General features: G+C 48.7%; 1 protein-coding gene across 1 annotated transcript in view; it reads left to right on the plus strand.

Annotated features, from left to right (window-relative positions):
• The window catches only part of LOC147024863 (uncharacterized), a 124,340-nt gene that overhangs the window by 48,830 nt on the left and 54,142 nt on the right, over window positions 1–21,368 (plus strand). The window contains exons 4-9 of the mRNA XM_085885203.1: window positions 1,446–1,520; window positions 8,910–8,948; window positions 9,071–9,140; window positions 18,460–18,558; window positions 19,107–19,912; window positions 20,483–20,918. Coding sequence (XP_085741329.1) covers window positions 1,446–1,520; window positions 8,910–8,948; window positions 9,071–9,140; window positions 18,460–18,558; window positions 19,107–19,912; window positions 20,483–20,918 — 1,525 coding nt within the window. The remainder of the gene's footprint in view (window positions 1–1,445; window positions 1,521–8,909; window positions 8,949–9,070; window positions 9,141–18,459; window positions 18,559–19,106; window positions 19,913–20,482; window positions 20,919–21,368) is intronic.

Here is a 21,368-nt window from a genome sequence, read left to right on the forward strand (position 1 = left end):
TATTCAGAAGTCAACAGAGTGCAAACTCAAGACCCTCGGATGCTAAGCCAGCCACTCTAGCTGCTAAGCCAACACCAGGCTTCCAAAATGACCTAAAGTGGGCCAAGCAAATAAAGGAAATTATCTCCAAGAGGAAGATGAGAATGCATTTGCTGAGTACACTGAAAAAGTTCAAGATCCCACCACACGATCTCTTTCAACATCTACAAGTCATACGTCTGTCCAGCACTCGAATATGCTGCACCGGTATGGAATTCTGGACTAACAAAAGAGCAAACTAAAGACCTAGAGAAAATCCAGAAAAAAGCAACAAGGATTGTTCTTGGTAACCAGTACAACTCCTATTGGAATGCCCTCATAGTGACTGAGATTGAACCACTTGAGGAAAAAAGAATAAATCTATGTTTCAAGTTTGCAACCTCTTGTGTGCGATATCAGAGGTATAGTAATTGGTTCCTGAAAAACGATCCCATTCATGCAATGCAGCTTCGTGGTATTTGCAAGTTCAAAATGATCGACCAGTGTCGAACACCAAGATATCACTGCACGATTCCATTTCTCATAAAGTGTCTCAATGAAGAAGGGGGTAGTCGGATCGATTCGGTTAAATAGGTTTAATATTGAGTGGCCCAGTGGAATTATTTGTTTAGATACCTTTCACCAACATGACTTTTGTATATTATATATTTATCTATGAATTTTAACTTGCTTTCTTGTATATTGTATTAATTTGATATTATGCCTTGAATTCAATATGAATTAAGGATCATTTGTTAACCCACATGGGAGTGTGAATTTATATTGAAATTGTATTCACCTTCCTTTGCTTTGATTTATAATGGGAGATCATTTTATGTGGGCAACCTTTTTGTACATTCCCATTTTGATGTTTGTTTTTTTGGTGATTGTTTGATCACATGTTTTATATTGATGTGAAATGTTGCATGTACAGCATATACATTTGTAAATCGTCACAATTCAGCGAAAGCTGCGAAGTGATAATAAAAGTGAACTGAACTGAACTCTGCAAAGATTAACTGATTATATGGCAGCATCAAGAGGTCAAAAGTCAGAGGTCATGTCAGGTTAAAATGTAATACCTGAGAACAGCTGAAGGGATTGAAATCAAACTTGGTACAGGTATATATGATGATGTAAAAATTGTGGGTGGAGGAATATCGGTTGACATCGTGATGTCGAATAGTGCCGTTCTTGTTTCTGTCATGACAAAGTTTCAGTCAGTAATAACTGTAATTAATGAAAGAATATGAATAAATATCTTCAATACCATGAAAAAAATTATTTGAAATTGTAGTATGAGAAAGCTTGGCATTGATTTAAGTGAACTCAGACTTTTATACCCTACAATACCTGTTAAATTTTGATAACACTGGTGGGAAAACTTTTTTGTAGTATTCCCTTGTTTTTCTGAACTGCTGCACCAGGCAGTATTTGTTTCGGAAGGGAAACTTTGGAAAGCATTCACAATTGCTCAAGCAAGACCCAGCTGGTGCTGGCAGGTATGTCTTCTCTCTTGACAGCATGTCTGATAAGGCAATGCTCATAACAGATTGAGGTAAACAGTAACTACAGAAGAAATCCAATTTATGGACACCTTATGCATTTATTATTGTTTTCAATTTAAGGGACTCAGGTCTTATCCACTGTAGATATTACACTGATTTGCATCCTTTTATAGATGGTATTTAAGTTTCTTTTTGTAATGCTGTCGGACCCCGCTATTCGTGGATTCACGGTTTATAAAATGCGACCTGCTTTGACATTTGTGGCCCTGTGCTTGGTGTATTCACGGAGTTTTTTTTTTGCAGGCAATGTGTGTGTGTGTGTGTGTGTGTGTGTGTGTGTGTGTGTGTGTGTGTGTGTGTGTGTGTGTGTGTGTGTGTGTGTGTGTGTGTGTGTGTGTGTGTGTGTGTGTGTGTGTGTGTGTGTGTGTGCGTGCGTGCGTGTGCGCGCGTGTGTTTTCGCTGTTTTTTGCAGGCGTATTCACGGTTATTTGTGGGTTTTCACGACATTTAAAAAAAAATTTCCCTCATGAGTCATGAACCTCCAGGTACATATCCCCCTTTTCCCATTGAAACAATGGCTCAACATTCACGGATTCGACATTTGCGCCATTTTTCATGCAACGTATCCTCTGTGAATAGCAAGGTCTGACATTACTGCATATATTTTCTTCATGCTGGAGACTAACTCGATCAATTTTAACTTGTGCTGTTTATGAAACTATCCTATCCAATTATATTTGAGATGATTCTTGTGCAATTGTATACATGCTATACAGCTCTTGTGTGCATCAGAGACAAAAAAATCTATAACTACATTTTACATGCTATAAAATTCCTGTCTCAAAATTATTTTTCGAGCAAAATGCAATGAAAATCCTTGCATATACATGTATGAAAAAAGTATGTCAACTTATGAATGTATTTTATTGCATTTTATGAGGAAAATCTAAAAACACAATAAAATATGACAATGACATGATTCCGATGAAAAATGCATATCAGGCTGCCTCTCATCACCATAGGTTTGCACCGCAGTTTGTCAGTTCGCCTTTGTCAGCCTCTATAAGCGCCGGTAATTATCAGCTTTCTATAATCTGATTAACCAATTTAATCGTCTCTAGGGAATTGTCCAATGGACTGAAATGGTCTTACTTCTGTGACATGATGCAGAATGGGGCAGGCAAGTAATCTTAAGAAATAAGAAAAATTGTTAAAAGAGGTCAAGACCAGAACAGAAAATCCAAAACAAAAGAAACACAATGTTGAATAAATATCAATGAACGGACGGACAGAGAAACTAAAACGAAGGTGCCACAGTTGAACACAAACACCAAGTATCCACACAAAAACTGTGTGAAATTTAGAATGAGCAGGCAGGCAGGAAAGGTTCCTGGCAGCACCAGCTTGCACAGCAGAAGCATGTGTTTTGAGGCGAATGATACAGCCTCTGCCAGAGCGGCTCTTTCACCATGTCCTCTCTTTCCTCCGTCCCCACTGTCCTCCACAGTCGTCAGCACACGTGCTATTCCACTTGCCATCCGAGCCCTCCCACCAATCCCGGCATTCTGGGGTGTGAAGTGTTGCGGGCCGGGTATCGGCTGCGAGCACGACCGCTAGGTGGAGCAGTAGGGGTCTGCTCCACCGAACACCCGGAATCTAGATCGTCACCCTCGGACAACTCCGAGGGTACGGGTCCCTTACAGGACCGTGAATCGTCAATAAATCAACCACGTGGTACAGGGTTATTTTCCAAACTTCAAAATACCTAGAGGCCCACGTGGCGAACTACCAAGTATTCACACCCTCGACGGAACTCGAACGGGACGAGTCATTTCCGTGCTCGACCCGTGCGTAACCTGAGCGGATGGTTACCGAGGTCCCGTCGGTCCAAATGCACACAACTACGGCAACAACGGCCTTTTTTTAATTCCCCAACACGCAACGTGTTAAACCAATGAAGAAAACACAAACGAGCTGATACAATTAACAGGGGATTTATTTCGAATAGGGAAAGGGGAGACGCGGAGCAGAATTAACACTGAATATAGTCATGCAATGTACAAAGAGCAAGCACTTTACAATTTCTACTTACAGACAGGCCGACAGACAGACACACACACACAGAAATGGACCCCAATGGTCTTTATTGAAGGCCTCCAGCTCGAGGACAGCTGAGCTAGAGACCAGAGCCTGCGCTTGGACCTGTCCACCTCATGTGGTCTTCGACGATCTGGCTCGGTGAGACTCGAACCCGCAGCAACGATGCCACTCCAAGCACCAGGCACGGAGGAAAAGCGTCGGACGCCAGGTGGACGAGACTAGAGACGACCTGAGCACTGCCAAGCCGACCAGACCAGACGAGTCTATCTCCAGCACCTCCAATCCGATCGCTGCCAAGCCGACCAGACCAGACGAGTCGATCTCCGGCACCTCGAACCCGATCGCTGCCAAGCTGACCAGACCAGACGAGTCGATCTCCGGCACGTCGAACCCGATCACCCAACCCTAACGCTCTTCCAAGGCCCTGGCGTTCCTTATATTGCATTTCTCCTGCGGGCTGGGGTGTCGTTGGAAGGATCGCCATCTGAGACGTCTCTCCTCTCATTGGTCGAGAGGCTGTGGGAAAGTTCACCGTCTGAGACGTCTCGCCTCCCATTGGTCCGGGGTTCGTGGGAAAGTCGGTGTCTGAGACGTATCGCCTCTCATTGGTCGTGGGGAACATTCCATCTCTCTGGGGCGGAGTCGGAGCGCTGGTTGCCAAGGAAACTCCGCCCATGTACGTGCTGACACACACGTGTTTAATGGTGCCAATGCATGATGGTGGGATGAGAAACGAAGGAGGATGTTGTTGTTGTAGTAATTGATGTAACAAAAGGTCTAACTATAAAATAATTCACAGCGCACGTACAATTATTCACCCATTAAACAAAGGGGAAGGAACCCTGATTAGAAACACCGACTTATCGATATAACTGTTCTATAGGGACCCTGGCTGTTTAGTGCGATGGGTTCCAGATTCGTAACACTACCCCCTCCCCTTTTTACAGACTCGTCACGAGTCGTTGAATTTTCATGTGACCAGCATGTGTAAGTTCCCCAAGTATGATTTACCTTCAGATCCCTGAGTGCGACATTTTTTCATACATGTCCCAAAAATAAAAACCGAATGCGCTGCGTAACTAGCTAACAGACTCACACGGTCGACTTAACTCAAATTGCCGGCGCTAAGATGAACACACAGGTGGGTTAAACTTATTTACAATCTTAACTCATATTTACACTAACCATGGCCCAGGACCTGTAATCTGTGCGATAAAAGGCACAAGTCACAATCAAAGTCAATTGTTGGTGGCTTGAAAGAAGTCTCTGGCACAGTGGAAGGGATGGATGCAAATAAAACAAAAAAACAAAACCAAAAAACAAAACAAAAAATGCACGGGATGCACAATGCAGTCCCATTGATGTGGCTGCCTGCAGGGCAGTCCTTACAAAACATGAGATGATCCTGGTGCACATGGTGATGGTGACACAGGGGCAATGCAAATAGGGTAGTAGGCATGGGGTTATGGCAAAGGCAGGCAAATCAGGCACGGCAAGGCGATGCAATGCGGACCAGGCAGATGCAGCATGAAAACAGGCCGGCATAGGAAGCTGGCCGGCCTCTGGTCTCGTTCCGTGAGGTTGTGTGGAGGGAGTGCGGTGGTGCTGGCCGCTCCGACAATGGGCTCGGACCTACCCTACTGTCTCCCCCCAACCTATCACCTTTGCCTGTCTCTGTCCATACCCTCTCCCTTAATTTGCAATAACAAAACAAATTTAGACCCCTTTTTTTTCCTATAATTTTATCTCCCTAACCCCCTTTCTGTCTTTGTCCGGCTAACCTATCCTGTCAACATAGCCTACTCCCAACCCCTAAAATCCTTTCTGGCGGGGAATAAGGAAGAGGCTAGTGTCCTGTCTCGAGGCCCAATAAAGCCTCAGAATGGCCTCCCACAGATTTCAGCAATCTTACCAAGGTGGGTCCAGCGGCCTACAGAGAGCGAAAGGATGGATGGTGCGAAGGGGTACATTTCCGAACTATCATGGCATTTATTAAACTTTGAACTATCCCGGGGCTTTTCCATACGTCTGTCTCTTTAAACTATTGGTTCTAGAAACCATGATTCCCGTCGCCTGTGTTGGTGTCCATTATAAATTTGGGCCTCGCCCTCAAATTTTCACTCGTGCCTTTGCACAATTTCATGGCTGGGCAGCGTGGCTCAACTAGCAAGGATTTCCCCTCTGCCGAACTCTAACCATGGCACCCCCAGGCCCTGAGGCTGTCTCCGAGCCTACCTGCTCCCTATGAACGCAGGGGTTTGCCCTCCCTGGCATTGACCCCTTCCGATGCCCACGTGGAATTTTGGTGCTTCGGGCCCCTTTCCGAGGGTCGCCCGTGGCTGCTACACTCCCGGTCCCTTGGACCCTTGGCCTACTCTGGCCGACTGTCCGGTGCCTGGGGTGCCCTCTACTCGATACTCACCTTTCAACAGCCGCGCTCCCAGCCAGTCCATGGACTCCTGCACCCCTCCAAATGGGTTTCGTGCCTTCATCCCACACCAACAACAAAACGACCTCCTTTTGTTAAATTTGACTAACCCACTAACTAACATTACACTGACCCCAGGGTCACTTGGGTGGGACTCAGTCCTCCCCCCACTCATTCATTCGCACCATGCATTCCACATTCACTCCATTCACACACTCGGGCCCGCAGACCCACACTCACTCATTGTGTTTCTCTGTTTCCACATTCACTCCACACTCCCATTCTGCTAACTAAATTCCCCTAACTACCTCATGCTCCCTCGTCATCCCTTATTTTAATGCACGTTCCATTTAATCGACATAGCTAATCTACGTCCCCACTACACATTCCATGTCTGTCTATGTCTCCCAAAATCCATTTCGAAATCTAACCTAATATTCCCTCTAACTAGTCCATGGGCCCCATGGAGGACAGCTCATGCCCCCGTGAGGCCGGTCTAACGAAGCTAAGCCCATCCCGCTAACTAATGCTTCCTTTGCCCAAACAGGATGCTTGCCACATTCTGCCCTGGCCGTGTACTGGAAGCGAGGCTTTTTTTTCCCCTTGCACCGCCAAGGCGGTGGTCGACAGGTTGCCCGTTCATCCCTTCCATCGGGCAATAACTGCAGCCTTAACGTCGCCCTGCTCCTCCCAACAAGCGCTCGCTTCTGAGAGATTCCCCACGCGAGCCAACGTGTGCAGCTCACCCGCAACTCGTGCTAGGAAATCAACGGTGACGTCACTCGCCCACGGAACCCGCACGGCTTGCCGTGCATGCCTGCTCGAGCGTTTCATCACGGGAACTTGCTCTGCGCGTTCCGTGAACGGAACATGCGGTGTGCAGCACGTGATGCCTCGCACACGCGCTCGCATGGGGACCTCTCCGTTCCAAATTCCCACAACACTCGCCTATATTTTTGCCGTTCACGTGGCCGGCTTGTGTCCGACATGGAACGTTTCCGGGCCGGATCGCGAAGATGCGCGCGTGCAGTCCGTGTGCGAAATGCACGATGGACCTCGTACGAGCCGTCGCGTGAACCCGGCGCGGTAACCAAATTTACCCTTTGTTGCCTATTTAGCTCGCCACTCGTGTCTCCCGTCTAGATCGGTCCACGTGCCATTTCCATGCACGCACTCTGACGGAGGCCCCTGGAGTACTGGTGGAAAGTGGACGCAGCGATGCGCTGTTCTGGCACATGCTCCCATACCTGACCTGACTCACGCACGCCATGTTACTCACACATGCCATGTTACTCACACCATACGTACCTTCTGGTACACTCTCACCAGTCACACTCTTAACCACACACACCAGGACATTCATATCGGGGATTCGCATTACTACAAGCAATCCCGGGGTTTCCATACCCCCCAAGCTCTGCGTGTACCCGTTCACATCAGACACCCCCTCAACTTTCCGCGGCTCGACTGGACTCACCTCGTCGCGATCTGCTTCGAGAGAGCATATCTCCTCCTCCCCCTGTTCCTTAAGGAGGCCATCCTGCCTCTTGCATCGGGTCACGAAACATTCCACCAGCTCAACCTCATTGTCCCCTCTTAGCTCTACCTGTGTATGCTCGTCTTTTTCCTCATCCAATTCGTTCCCCTCTTTTGATGTCTGCGTCTCCGTCACCTGATCTATCTCCCATATCTCTGTTATTTCTTTTAATTCCTGCGTTTCTCCTTGTGTCTCTGTTAATTTCTCCATCTCCGTCACCTCTTTTAATTCTGTCTCTCCCACAATTAGCGTGACGTCGCTCATCCTCTCGACCTTACCAGTCTCTATTGCAAGCCGGACAGCTGTTGCACTCTCTCTCGTCGGTCCGGTCGCTCCGCCACGTGGTGCCCCCATTATGCCATCCATTGTCCGCATTTCGCCACATGCGGTCGGCCTTATTGACTTTTGCCCCATCTGGAGACACAACCCCATGCTCTGCATCTCATCCCGCTGTGTTAGCACATCATCCCTCTGTACCTGCGCATTTGCGTCCATTTTGCGCTCCAACCGTTGCGCATCTCCGTCCATTTTCTTTTCCAACCGTCGCGCATCTTTCCTCATCAGCATTAGAATTCCCCCCAACTGGTCCAAGTTAATTGTCCCTGACGGAGCCGATTCCCTTCATTCGGGGTCGGATCCGCCAGTGGCCGGGGGGGGGGGGAGGTGGGAATTTGCTGTTGGGGGCAGCCTTGTGCTGCCGCCCCGCTGCTCCCATTACGACTTCTGGGTTTGGTTGCAGGTGCCCCGCCCCCCCCCCCCCATATTTACTCAGGGTGCTCAAGGTCTGCCAAAGACCCCCTTCTGGTGAATCTGCCAAAATCAAGAATCACTGCTCACCTTCATCCTTTCATTCCTCTTTTTATTCCTCCTCTGGAACAAACTCCCACATTCTCTTCAATCCCACTCCTCCCTCCAGGTCTTCAAAATAGTTGTTCACCACAATCTCATATCTTCCACCATCCAAAATCTTGATCTTTACTACCCCCTTTAATCCACCCCAAATCCACCTCCTTCAAATTCCATTTTCCTTCCTAAAAGTCCCTGCAGTACCATCTTGTTTACCCCATGTACCTTCTGCCCCATCCCTCTCCCTTCCACAGATATCCTATTGTCTTTGTTTCCCACTATTTTTTGCTTCCCTCTCCCACCCCTCTTGTCCCCTGCCTTGTTATACGTGTCTGTATTTTAGCTCTTCCATGAGCCTCGACTTGGTATGCAAAAAAAAAGGTTGTTTTCATGCTGAGTTTTATAAATAAGTTTAAATGCATGTCATAATTCTGTACTTGCATAAATCTTGGTGATGTTCCTCTTTGTACAGTTCATCCAGAAGGAAGGTTCAGAAAGAGAAAATCAAAAGGTAAGTTTATTTGTCAGCATGTTATTAGAGACTTGACTGCAATTTAAAGGCATATCCTTTAACGGTTTGTCCAACAATAGGAGATTACAGCGATGATTATAATTTTATTTTTACCTTGACAGTGATGGCACATTGAAGACGAGGAGGGTTCCTTGGACACAAGCTGAAAAGGCAGCATTTGAGGAGGGTCTGGTATGTAAGTCATAAAGTTTGATAACTTGATAAAGGGGTCCAAGAGTGTCTAAGAAAAAGAGCTGCATAGAGTAGTGCTGGAAAAACTTGACAAGTGGGTGGCTCCATGTTTTTGAAATAGCTCATAAAATTCTCTTCCATGGATGCATTCCAGCAAAATGAAATTGTTATGGCTGTTTAATAATAATTGTGTTCACCACATAATTGATTAATTTATAGACTTATTGTTTCCAAAATCTAGGCTGATGTATGATCAAATTCACAGATCAAGCCAGAAGTACCTTAAAACATGTAAGAGTACAAAATATTCCACAATGATTTTGTTGTGTGGAAAAGGGGGAGAGGGGTTATAGACTGTGGTAAGTGTAACATGGTTACACTTACCACAGGTCAAGGCAGAGTCCATGGGTTTTGAGTAGATTAGATTGCCATGTATCAGTGACCTGTCAAAGTAAGACATCTTGTAAAATGTGATGCTGGGGAGGCAGCGTATGTAATTTATAGGCAGGATAGTCAGGGTAATATTGTATGTAGAAACAAAGCTTGTTTGTGGGTGGGGCTATTGCCAGGTCAGGCCAGATTAGATCTGTGACTTGCTTCAAGTACCATATAAACCTGTACGAACCTGTTTCTTGGTCGGGTTGTCGGCGACTAAACTATCTACCCCACCAGGTTTCCTGATGAGGAGGGTGTATGATATGGACACCCAGAAGGATTAAATATAAAACCTGTCAAAGGGTGGAAGAGCTCCTTGTGAGCCAACGGCCATCCATATCTCGTGCCCAACTGTGTCTTTGGACACCCTCATGCAGTTGTTGGGTTACTTTTTTTTTAGGAGGTTGGTAGCAGGACTTGCATTCCAGCCATCGTAAAACACTTCATTCTGTAAAACCCATAAATGCAAAGAAAACTGAAAACCCACTCCGTGGGAGTACCTCCTATGCTGCTGCCCTTCACAATGCAGCTCACTGGATGATGGGATTGGGGCAAAGCCTTCAGAACCCACGTTACTTGATGATAGGAGGACAAGCACGGGGTAAACTTCCTGGGTCAGATTGTGATAGTGTGTGGCATAGTGGTGCTGAGGTGTCGTCCATCATACGGCAGTCTCCTTGGGTTAAACTTAAGTGGTTCCTTCGGGTGGGTGCCTGGTATGTCCTATCCCGAAGAGAGAATGACCATCTGTCTCTGTTACCATCTGAGCTCAAGAGTTTGAACATCGGTATTGCAGCACTTTCTGAGGTTCGGAGACCAGATAGTGGAGAGATCATGGTGGGTGGTTACACCTACTATTGGTCTGGTCGCTCTGATGGTGACCATGCCCAATGAGTTGCTGCAGCTGTGTCCAATAAGCTGACTCCAATCATAATTGAAGTAACATCGTTCAACGAGCATATTGTGAGACAAAGGATTCGTCACTCCTTGGGCGTCATTTCCTTGGTCTCTGAATATGCTCCAACTGAGGAGAATGATCTCACCTTGAAGGACGCATTCTATGCTTCACACAAGTCTGTGGTTGATCAGTTCTGCAGGCAAGATAATCCTCTGGTCTTTGGCAATTTCAATGCATTGACTGGCACTGATAGGGATGATTATGAAACATGTGTTGGTCCCCATGGGTCTGGAACTGTGAACCCCAGAATAGCACTAAGTTCCTTGACTTTGCAAGAAGTCATGGACTTAGGGTGGCTGGTTCATGGTTTCAGCACCCACAGGCTCATCGCTGGACTTGGTATTCAAGTGCCAGTGGTGTGGCTAAGGAGATTGACCATGTGCTTGTAGATGGTCACTGGAGGATGATTCAGAAATGCAGGGTCTACCGGAGTGCTCAGTTCCTCAATACTGACCACAGGCTTGTTGTAGCAACTCTGAAGGTGCAGCTTAAATCTGGGAGTATGGTACCATCCCAGCCGCGACTGCATATTGTCAAGCTCAAGGATGAGAGGGTAGCTGAGGAGTTTGTGAACAGGTTGAGTTGGGGATTTAGCGAGTCTGGGTACTTTGGGGAATTCTGGAGTTGTTGAGTCCCTTCAGGACCACCATCATTGATGTTGCCGGTGGATGTCTTGGAACTCACCGTCGAGCGAAGAAGAAATTTGTCTCTCAAGGAACACTGGATACCATTGACCAGAGTCGCAGAGACAGGCTGAGTGGCACAGCTGATCTGTTTAGGGAGTTATGGCGTAAAACCTTATGTGCGCTGATGGTGGACAAGGAGGCCTATGTGCATGGAATCTATGGGGGGGGGGGGGGGTAGAGCATCACCTGTGGTCAAATGATTCTCGTCCTGCTTACAGGGGAATTCCTGCATTGCATTCCTCTAAGCCCGTCCCTCGGTGTACTGCAGTTAGAATGGAGCGTGGTGGGCTTTGGACAGAGGAGTCTAAAGTGAAGGCCCGTTGGGCCAGTTACTTTGAGCGGCTGAACCAGGCTGACACACCAGCTGTTGAGTTGGATGTCAGGGGTGTTACGAGCCCTATTGCTGACCCTCCAATCAACTGTGATCAACCTTTGTTTGTAGAAACACTGGCTGCAATGAACCGGTTGAAATGGGTCAAGCTCCTTGGATCTGTGGCATCCATGCCGAACTTCTCAAGGCTGGTGGAAATGCTGCACTCGTGTCATTGCATGCAGTTTTGTGCTCTGCCTGGAACACAGGCATCATCCCAACTGACTGGAAGAGGGGCCTTGTTGTCCCTCTCTGGAAAGGGAAGGTCAATCGCCAGGACTGCAACAACTACCGAGATGTGACGCTGCTCTCGGTGCCAGGCAAGGTCTTTGCTTGAATAATTCTTGATCGGGTTCGCTTCCATCTGCTTGAGCACCAGCACCCAGAGCAGTCAGACTTTACCCCAAAGAGGTCAACGATTGACCATGTCCTTGCTCTTCAGTTCCTCACTGAACGCAAATGAGAGTTTTGGCAGGGGCTGCTTGCAGCCGAAATTGATCTCTGCAAAGCGTTCGATTCAGTGAATCGGGATTCGCTTTGGAGGATTCTTGTTCTTCGTGGGGTGCCACCAAAACTGATCAATCTGATTTCTGAACTATACTTTGCTACTGCGAGTGCTATGAGATTTGGTGGTTCCATCTCTGACTTGTTTCCAGTTGTTACTGGAGTTTGTCAGGGGTATCAACTGACCCCCACAATTTATAGCACTTGTCTGGACTGGATTCTGGGGAGGATGTTGGAGAGATCAAGCTGTGGTGCATCGTTTGGGAATGTCAAGATCTCTGACCTTGATTTCGCAGGCGATACAGTCATCTTTGCTTCGACTCTTGATATCCTTTTTGCCAGCCCTTAAGGTAATGAGTGAGGAGTCTGAGCCGCTGAGATTATGGGTTTCCTGGGTCAAAACTAAGATCCAGGCTTTCAATGACATCTTGGATGCTGCTATCTTGTCTGTACCTGTTTGTGTTGAGGATGTTGAGGTCATGGAAAGATTAAGTCACCTTGGCGGTGATATTCATGTCTCCACATGTTGCGAGCCAGAAGTCAAGAAACATCTGGGTAGGGCGTCGGTCATGGATTCATTGGATCATGGGGGTGTGGCACTGTTGGTACCTATGCAGGAGGACGAAAGTCTGAGTCTTTAGGTCCTTGGTGCTTCTAGTCTTTCTATACGGATGTGACACTTGGACTTTGACCAGGGATCTGAGATGTAGACTTAACTCCTTCGGTACCTGGTCTCTTCGGAGAATCCTTGGCTATGGCTGGTCAGACTTTGTGTCCAACGAGTGTTTGCTGAGAGATTTGTTACCAGTATAGTCCATGAGCGTCAGCTGTGGCTGTATGGCATGTGACTCGTTTTCCTGACGCTGATCCTGCTCATCAGATTCTCTCAGAAAGGGAGCCTCAAGAGTGGAGGAAGCCGACTGGGCGACCACGTGCCTCATGGTTGCAGCAAGTTGATCGGCATTTCAAGGAGATTGGGATGCGCCAGGCTTATGCTTGGGGGATGGCTAGACCGAGGCCCCTGGAATACTGGCGGAAAGTGGAAGCAGCGACACGCTCCTCCCATGCATGCTCCCATACCTGGCCTGACCTGTCTCTCTGTTCATCACTGGTTCTTGTCTTACTCCTGCGTTCATAGCAGGCTGCACCATCTCCTTGCACTCCATCCATCGCAAAGGGAAGTCCTTGCCTGCAATTCTCTTTATTATGAAAGTGCGATCTGTGGTGTCTAATGTGGGTTCGGATTTGTAATTTATTTATTTCCCTGTACATAATTTTGCAGGTCCACATTTCCCTGTCTTTGTCTTGTTGTCTTATTTGGACGATTCCGAAGTGCTCATCCTATCCACCTGTTTCTCCGCATATTTCTTCATTATAAATAAACCATTTAAAATATAAGAAAACGTCTTCCATTCATCTGCCTCCTGAGTGTGCCATTAATTTTGTATCATTTGTGTGACTTTGAGGACAGTAAAGTTGCAAATTAGTTAACGTGAACGCAGTAATTGGAAACCGCTCGGCTGTTTCCAAGACAAAGGATCCTGGTGCAGATGGCCCGTGTTAACCGATGCTGTCCGACGTGACAATATCTTGTAAAATTTGGTACAATGCATAAAGAACAGAGTCCTTGCCTTTGTTGTTTCCAAATGTGGATTATCAGACATAAAATACAGTTGAGAATTTATTACCCTGTACAGTAAGACCCCAACATTCGCAGTGGATACTTTCCCGAAAAATGCTGCGAATGTCGGGGCATTATTTCAATTGGGAAATAGGGGGATAGGTTCCTGGCGGTTCGTGATTCATAAGGGAAAATTTTTTTAATTTCATGAACACGAATGCACATGATTATAGTTTCAATGAAAATGCTTAAGGCCCGGTGACACCTTGACGTTTTAGCCAACGTATGCTGATTTTTTGAATTTTTTATCTAAAACGCTGGCACACGTTGAATACGTTATGGGTAAGTTTTGATAACATTGAGAGCACGCTGGAAAACACTGCCATACGTCGTTGTACGCTGGCTTTAAACGTTGTACTTTTTGGTTGTCCTCAAATTTTTTCATGCTTGAAATTTCACGACGTATGCCGGCGTATGACTCACACGTTCCGCTACGCTGGCCACAAGTTGTATGCACGGTCTGCGATCGTTGACAGACGTCAACACATGCTACTTGTAAGTTAATCATAAGTTGAGACACGCCGAGGTAATGTGTAGCGTACCCGAAACTTATTTCTAACCTATGATTAACGTGTTGTTGGCACGTTATGCGATCGTTGCCACACATCGACAGATGTTACTTTTAAGTTACTCATAGGCTGAAAGACGTCGGTATAATGGATCGTCCTTGCGTCAGCGTCCACGGCCACGGCCAGGACACTTATTTGCAGCATTCTTCAAACTTTTCTTCGGCATGACGAGGATGTTCACACTTCGATGTCTAGCTTGGCTATGATTCCAATTGTCCATCGGCAGCGTCTATTTAAAATAGTCGAGTTTGAGCGTTTTAACACGTTCAGAAGAAACGCTTCAAATTTCAAAACCCCAGCGTCAAAAAACAAAGGCGAGTGACAGCAATTTAAATCGTTCATTGTAAACAATGAAAATAGCTGAGTGGTACCGCTTAAAAGTCGTTGAGTGTAAAAAAAAATCCAATTGTTGAGCGCAAGCGTCTACTTTCAATAGTGGGGTTTGAGCGATTTAGCACGTTCAATAGAAACGATTAAAATTTCCGAGCGCTAACGTCAAAAAACAAAGGCGAGTGACAGCAATTTAAATCGTTCATTGTAAACAATGAAAATAGCTGAGTGGTACCGTTTAAAAGTCGTTGAGTGTAAAAAAAAATCCAATTGTTGAGCGCAAGCGTCTACTTTCAATAGTGGAGATGCAGCCATTTAAATCGTTGAGTGGCAGTCTATGAATAGCAAACCCTACGTCACCGGCAAAGATAAACTGCCGCACGATATGGATAAGTTAGGCTATCGTTGGGCATAGTTTGTGAACGCCGGCTTCACGATAATTATTCGTTGGTATATCGTATCTATAAGTAATCAAAGCGCTCTATGCACATTATTAGTTCATTGTGCATTTGTCCAACCCATTAAGAATACACCTAAATCGTAAAAACAAGCTATAGCTCATTGTTGAAAAAGCCCCATAAAAAATTAGCTGCAAAGAACTTCGAACAATGGTGAAAAGATGTCTCCTACCCGTGGACACGCGGACGCAAGGACGATCCATCATAACCCACACCCTCCCCCTCACGCTCACCTCCTACTGCCAACATGAACAAACTACTACTAATACTAATACTGATACTGATACTGTTACTGCTGACATGGTCGGCATACGCTGGCAAGATCGCCAAGGTGTGACCGCGATGTTGTCACTTCCATTTCTACGGCAGTTATGATTCGAATCGTTGTGCGTCAGCCTTTTAATAGGCTACGTCACGACATCGTCGGCGATGCGTGCAACGCGCTATGCCTAAGTTAGACTATCGTTGGGCATCGGTTGTGTAGGCCGACAACAGGTTCAGCATTCGTTGGTATAAGTTATCTATAACACAACGAAACGTTCTGTGTCCGTTACCAATGCGTTATACATAAGACCAAGTCGCTATGAATACGTCCGAATCTTTAAAAAAAAACATCAAAAGCTCAACGTAAGCCAGCGTTTTACATACATTTTAATACGTTGCCATCGCTGGCTAAAACGTCAAGGTGTGACCGGGCCTTTACAAAGAAAAGAACGTTAACAAAAGCAGGAACTGTTTCCAATTTATATTTAAGATACAACTTAACTTTTTATGTGATGTGATGTGGTGATGAGGATCATGATGATGAGTTACAATCCAGTGAATTCCTCTGAAGAAGACGAGGTGAGGGTGCTGATGAGTCATGCACCGAAGGGGATGCAGGTCAGGGCGCTGAAGATGATGCAGGTGAGGGTGCTGATGAGTCGTGCACCGAAGAGGATGCAAGTGAGGATGATTATGGTGTTGAGGTTGAGCGGTCAGAGTGGAAAAAATGGGTAATTGACAGCTGTTTTGTGAGTGCTGCAGGTGTCTGTGTAACTCCTTGTATAGGAGCAAAACATCATCCAATCCCCTCTTGAACCAGAGGTACCGCTCCATCACTGAGTTGGAATCTTTCAGCCTGTCAGCGACTGCCCTCGTATCCTGCAGCACCTCAGCCAGGAACTTGACTGTCAAGTTGGGCCTCGCCACCTCTTCCTCTTCTTCATTGCCATCCTCCTCCTCCTCCTCCTCCTCCTGCCCCTCCTCCTCCTGCCCCTCCTCCTCTGAAACCTTGATGATTGCCTCCAACTCTTCCTCAGTCAGCTCCTCCCCCTGCAAAGTGATGAGCTCCTCCAATTCCTCAGGCTCCATATCGTCGAAGCCTTCCCCTCCCATCTTCCTTGCCAACCCAGCAATTTTCCGCCTCTCTTCCGTGATGTTGGGAAAACGTCTGAAGTGGTTGACTGCCTGTGGCCATAGGTTTTGCCAGCACGCGTTGATGGTGGAGGCGGCTGGTGGGAGATGGTTTATGCATGGGGTTCATGCATGCATAGAGCTGCTTCATACGCAGCTGGTGGGAGATTGTTTCACAGCTGATTTATGCGTGTGGCTTGTGGGAGATGGTTTATGCGCCCACAAAAACCGTGAATAGCTGAAGCACTTGGGCAATGAAAGTAGAAGCAGGTCACATTTTATATACCGCGTATATGCAGGGTCCGTAAATGTCAAATTCGCGAATGTCGAGGTTTCACGGGACATTGTATTGTTGTGGAACCGGGCGTCGGCGGCGAGCACGACCGCTAGGTGGAGCAGTAGAGTCGGCTCCACCGAACACCCGGAATTTCGATCGTGCTCCTCGGAGAACTCCGAAGAGGCACAGGTCCCTTACAGGACCGCGAATCGCCAATAATTCGGCCGCGTGGAATAGGGTTGATTGCCAACTTCAATATATCTAAGTATCCACATGGCAAAGCTACCGGGGAATTCACACCCACAGCAGGCCTCGAGCGGAACGAGCCGTTATCGGGCTCGAACCGTGCGTAACCCGAGCGGATGGTTACCAAGACCCTTCGGTCCAAATGCACAATTTACCGTTTCCCAATTTCCCAACACACACCGTGCTCAGCCAATGAAAGAAACACAGAAACGAGCTGATACATTCAGCAAGAGGGATATTTATTTACAATAGGCAGGGAGGGGAACACAGAAGAGCAGAGTTATCTGACTATAAGAAATGCAGTCAATGTACAAGCAAAAGCACTTGCACAATTCTACTTGCAAGACAGGCCCGCACACAGACACGCACACCCAAAATAAATGGACCTCAATGATCTTTATCGAAGGCTTCCATCTCGAGGACAGGTGAGCTGGAGACTAGAGCCTGTGCTTGGACCTGTCCACCTCGTGTGGTCTTCGACGATCCGGCTCGGCGGTACTCAAACCCGCAACACGATGCCGCTTCAAGCACCAGGTACCGTGCTCTCCAACCAGCCACACACCAATCGACCAAGACCGAGGAGAAGATCAGAGGCGACGATGATCCAGCTCGGCGGGACTCGAACCCGCAACATGATGATGATGACCACTATGACAACCATGACCTCCTTTTTCCACCACGACCCTTTCACCGCCATGACCACCTCGACTTCGACCACCACCACGATGACCTCCACCACCACCACCCCGACGACCTTTTTCACACGCTCCCAGCCTGGCGTTCCTTTTATTCCTTTTCCTCCGGGGTGAGCAAATCGCCGTCTGAGGCACTCTCCACCCTCATTGGACGGGGCATCATTGGAAAGTCGCTCTCTGTGGCCATCTCAACCCCCATTGGCTGGCGTGCCGTGGGAAAGTCGCTCTCTGTGGCCATCTCAACCCCCATTGGCCGGCGTGCTGTGCGAAAGTCGCTCTCTGTGGCGTGATTGGACAAGGGACACGCCCCTGCTTTCCTGGGCGGAGTCCTGGTCTGAGGCGATGGAAATGTCCGCCCACATACGTGGCCGAATGCACGTGGGCAATGGCGTCGGTGTGTGAAGTGACTGAAGGAGATTTGTTGTAAACGACACTCCGCAGCGCACACATGTAATTCCCGTTAGACACAGGTAGGGGGCCCTAACTATAAACATACACTTACCGATATAACTGTTCTATAAGGACCTGATTGTTGAGTGCAGTAAGCTTCCAAATTCGTAACAGTATTACCATCTTGATACTTTTACCAATATTTTGCATGTTGATTATGATTTTTCTTTGTAAACAAGACAAACAACTTCAACAAATAAATTGGCATAACTTTACACATTAGAATATAATATTTATTTCTTGGCTTGTTTTTGTTTTATGACAGGCTCAGTTTGGTCATAGTTGGACAAAAATATCCAATCTCATTCCATCACGATCCCTACTACAGGTTCGAGTGTTTGCACGCCGATATCTCAGAACCAGGGTAAGCTGGCCGTGTGATTGGGTAGTATCACCATTGTAAATCTTCATGAGTCTGAAGTTGTGTTTAGTATGATAAAAGTAATATTTTTGTTTATGTAAGAAATTTTCAAAGTAATTACTTTTTGTTTCTAGGACCATTTTTGGACAGTCCTTTGCAGGTAAAGGGTAGTTGTGCTTCATATATGTTTTGTTGTTCTTAATCAATAATTTCTATTTTTCGTATGAACATAAACTTACAATGTGGTTGTATGTAAGGTAAAGAATGAACAGGAATAGAAACACTATGGAAAGATGCACTTAGTATATGCAATTCAAACGTGTGGTTATTGCATTATGAGGCAGATGCTTAAACTGTATTGTCAACCAAGTAATATGCACTGCTGCATTATTGTTGCAACATTTCAAACGAGGTTTTTTGGCTCCACCTTTTGTACATTATTTTCTCTTCTTTCCTGCTTGTATCCATTAGTTTAATTAATAACTTGTTCTAAATTGGCTGATATGCATTCAACTCTGTCACCCAGTGTTTTTCATTTCATTTCATTTCAGGGGTTGCTTGGACGCATGCCAAAGTTGGGAGGTCATGTGTCTACTTTTATCATGGCGTCTGAAGATCACACCAATGCATTGAAGAAAACATCCACTATGTCTGTGGGGACTGAATCCTTGAAATATTCAATGACTGGAGTTGGTGAGATGGTTCGAGTCAGTGGCTGCTCAGATGGTTCAGGTTCTGAGGTGGACATTGATGGAATGGATGATGATGTGAAAGCGATAGGGCTGAGAAAAGAAACTATGGCAAAACACAAGCAGGGGGGTTCTTCAGGACACTCTTCTCAGGTCATAAATATTGGAGATTTGGTTAGTGATGCTGCTTTAACCGACACACTACCATTGAGAGGAGGAGATCCACAGAGGACTTATGCATTACAAGGGATTAACCAAAGCTTCGCTTTAGATATCCCTTTTACATCGAATCCTTTATTTATTGGCACATGCTATAATAATGATGGTGATAAAGTGAGGGACAAAATGAAAATGGAAAATGAAGCAAGTCAAAGAATAGTAGATGAGAACAAAATTAAACAAAGACTGGTACAGGAAGATAACATGAAGCCAAGTTTAGAAGAAGACAAAGCAGTAAGGTTGTCTTTGGGAGAGCAAAGTGAGTTGTGGCTGAGGTTCAGACAGGAAGATGGTGTTATGCTGAGTTTGGGAGAGAATAATGAGGTGAAAGAAAATGTGGAAGAAGGAATTGAGATGAGACCAAGACAAGGACAAAATGAAGAGGTAAGGCCAAGCTTGAGAGCAGAATATAAAATGCGACTGAATCCAACAAGGGGGGGCGGGTTGAGGCTGTGCCCGGGGGAAGCGGGCGGTTTGCGGCCGTGCTCGGGGGAGGATGGCGGGTTGAAGCCGTGCCTGGGGGAGGCGTGCGGGTTGCGGCCGTGCCCGGGGGAGGCGGGTGGGTTGAGGCCATGCCCGGGGGAGGCGGGCGGGTTGAGGCCATGCCCGGGGGAGGCGGGCGGTTTGCGGCCGTGCCCGGGGGAGGTGGGCGGTTTGCGGCCGTGCCCGGGGGAGGCGTACGGGTTGAGGCCGTGCCCCGGGGAAGCGGGTGGGTTGAGACCGTGCCCGGGGGAGGCGGGCGGGTTGAGGCCGTGCCCGGGGGAGGCGGGCGGTTTGCGGCCGTGCCCGGGGGAGGCGGGCGGTTTGCGGCCGTGCCCGGGGGAGGCGGGCGGTTTGCGGCCGTGCCCGGGGGAGGCGGGCGGTTTGCGGCCGTGCCCGGGGGAGGCGGGCGGTTTGCGGCCGTGCCCGGGGGAGGCGGGCGGTTTGCGGCCGTGCTCGGGGGAGGAGGGCGGGTTGATGCCATGCCTGGGGGAGGCGTGCGGGTTGCGGCCATGCCCGGGGGAGGCGGGCGGGTTCAGGCCGAGCCCGGTGGAGGCGGGCGGCTCGAGGCCGAGCCCGGTGGAGGCGGGCTGCTCGAGGCAGAGCCCGGTGGAGGCGGGCGGCTCGAGGCAGAGCCCGGTGGAGGCGGGCGGCTCGAGGCAGAGCCCGGTGGAGGCGGGCGGCTCGAGGCAGAGCCCGGTGGAGGCGGGCGGCTCGAGGCAGAGCCCGGTGGAGGCGGGCGGCTCGAGGCAGAGCCCGGTGGAGGCGGGCGGCTCGAGGCAGAGCCCGGTGGAGGCGGGCGGCTCGAGGCAGAGCCCGGTGGAGGCGGGCGGCTCGAGGCAGAGCCCGGTGGAGGCGGGCGGCTCGAGGCAGAGCCCGGTGGAGGCGGGCGGCTCGAGGCAGAGCCCGGTGGAGGCGGGCGGCTCGAGGCAGAGCCCGGTGGAGGCGGGCGGCTCGAGGCAGAGCCCGGTGGAGGCGGGCGGCTCGAGGCAGAGCCCGGTGGAGGCGGGCGGCTCGAGGCAGAGCACGGTGGAGGCGGGCGGCTCGAGGCAGAGCCCGGTGGAGGCGGGCGGCTCGAGGCAGAGCCCGGTGGAGGCGGGCGGCTCGAGGCAGAGCCCGGTGGAGGCGGGCGGCTCGAGGCAGAGCCCGGTGGAGGCGGGCGGCTCGAGGCAGAGCCCGGTGGAGGCGGGCGGCTCGAGGCAGAGCCCGGTGGAGGCGGGCGGCTCGAGGCAGAGCCCGGTGGAGGCGGGCGGCTCGAGGCAGAGCCCGGTGGAGGCGGGCGGCTCGAGGCAGAGCCCGGTGGAGGCGGGCGGCTCGAGGCAGAGCCCGGTGGAGGCGGGCGGCTCGAGGCAGAGCCCGGTGGAGGCGGGCGGCTCGAGGCAGAGCCCGGTGGAGGCGGGCGGCTCGAGGCAGAGCCCGGTGGAG

The sequence above is a fragment of the Eptatretus burgeri genome, chromosome 6 (genome assembly GCF_056783735.1).
Source record: "Eptatretus burgeri isolate ZD-2024b chromosome 6, Ebu_testis_v1, whole genome shotgun sequence".
NCBI lineage: Eukaryota > Metazoa > Chordata > Myxini > Myxiniformes > Myxinidae > Eptatretus > Eptatretus burgeri.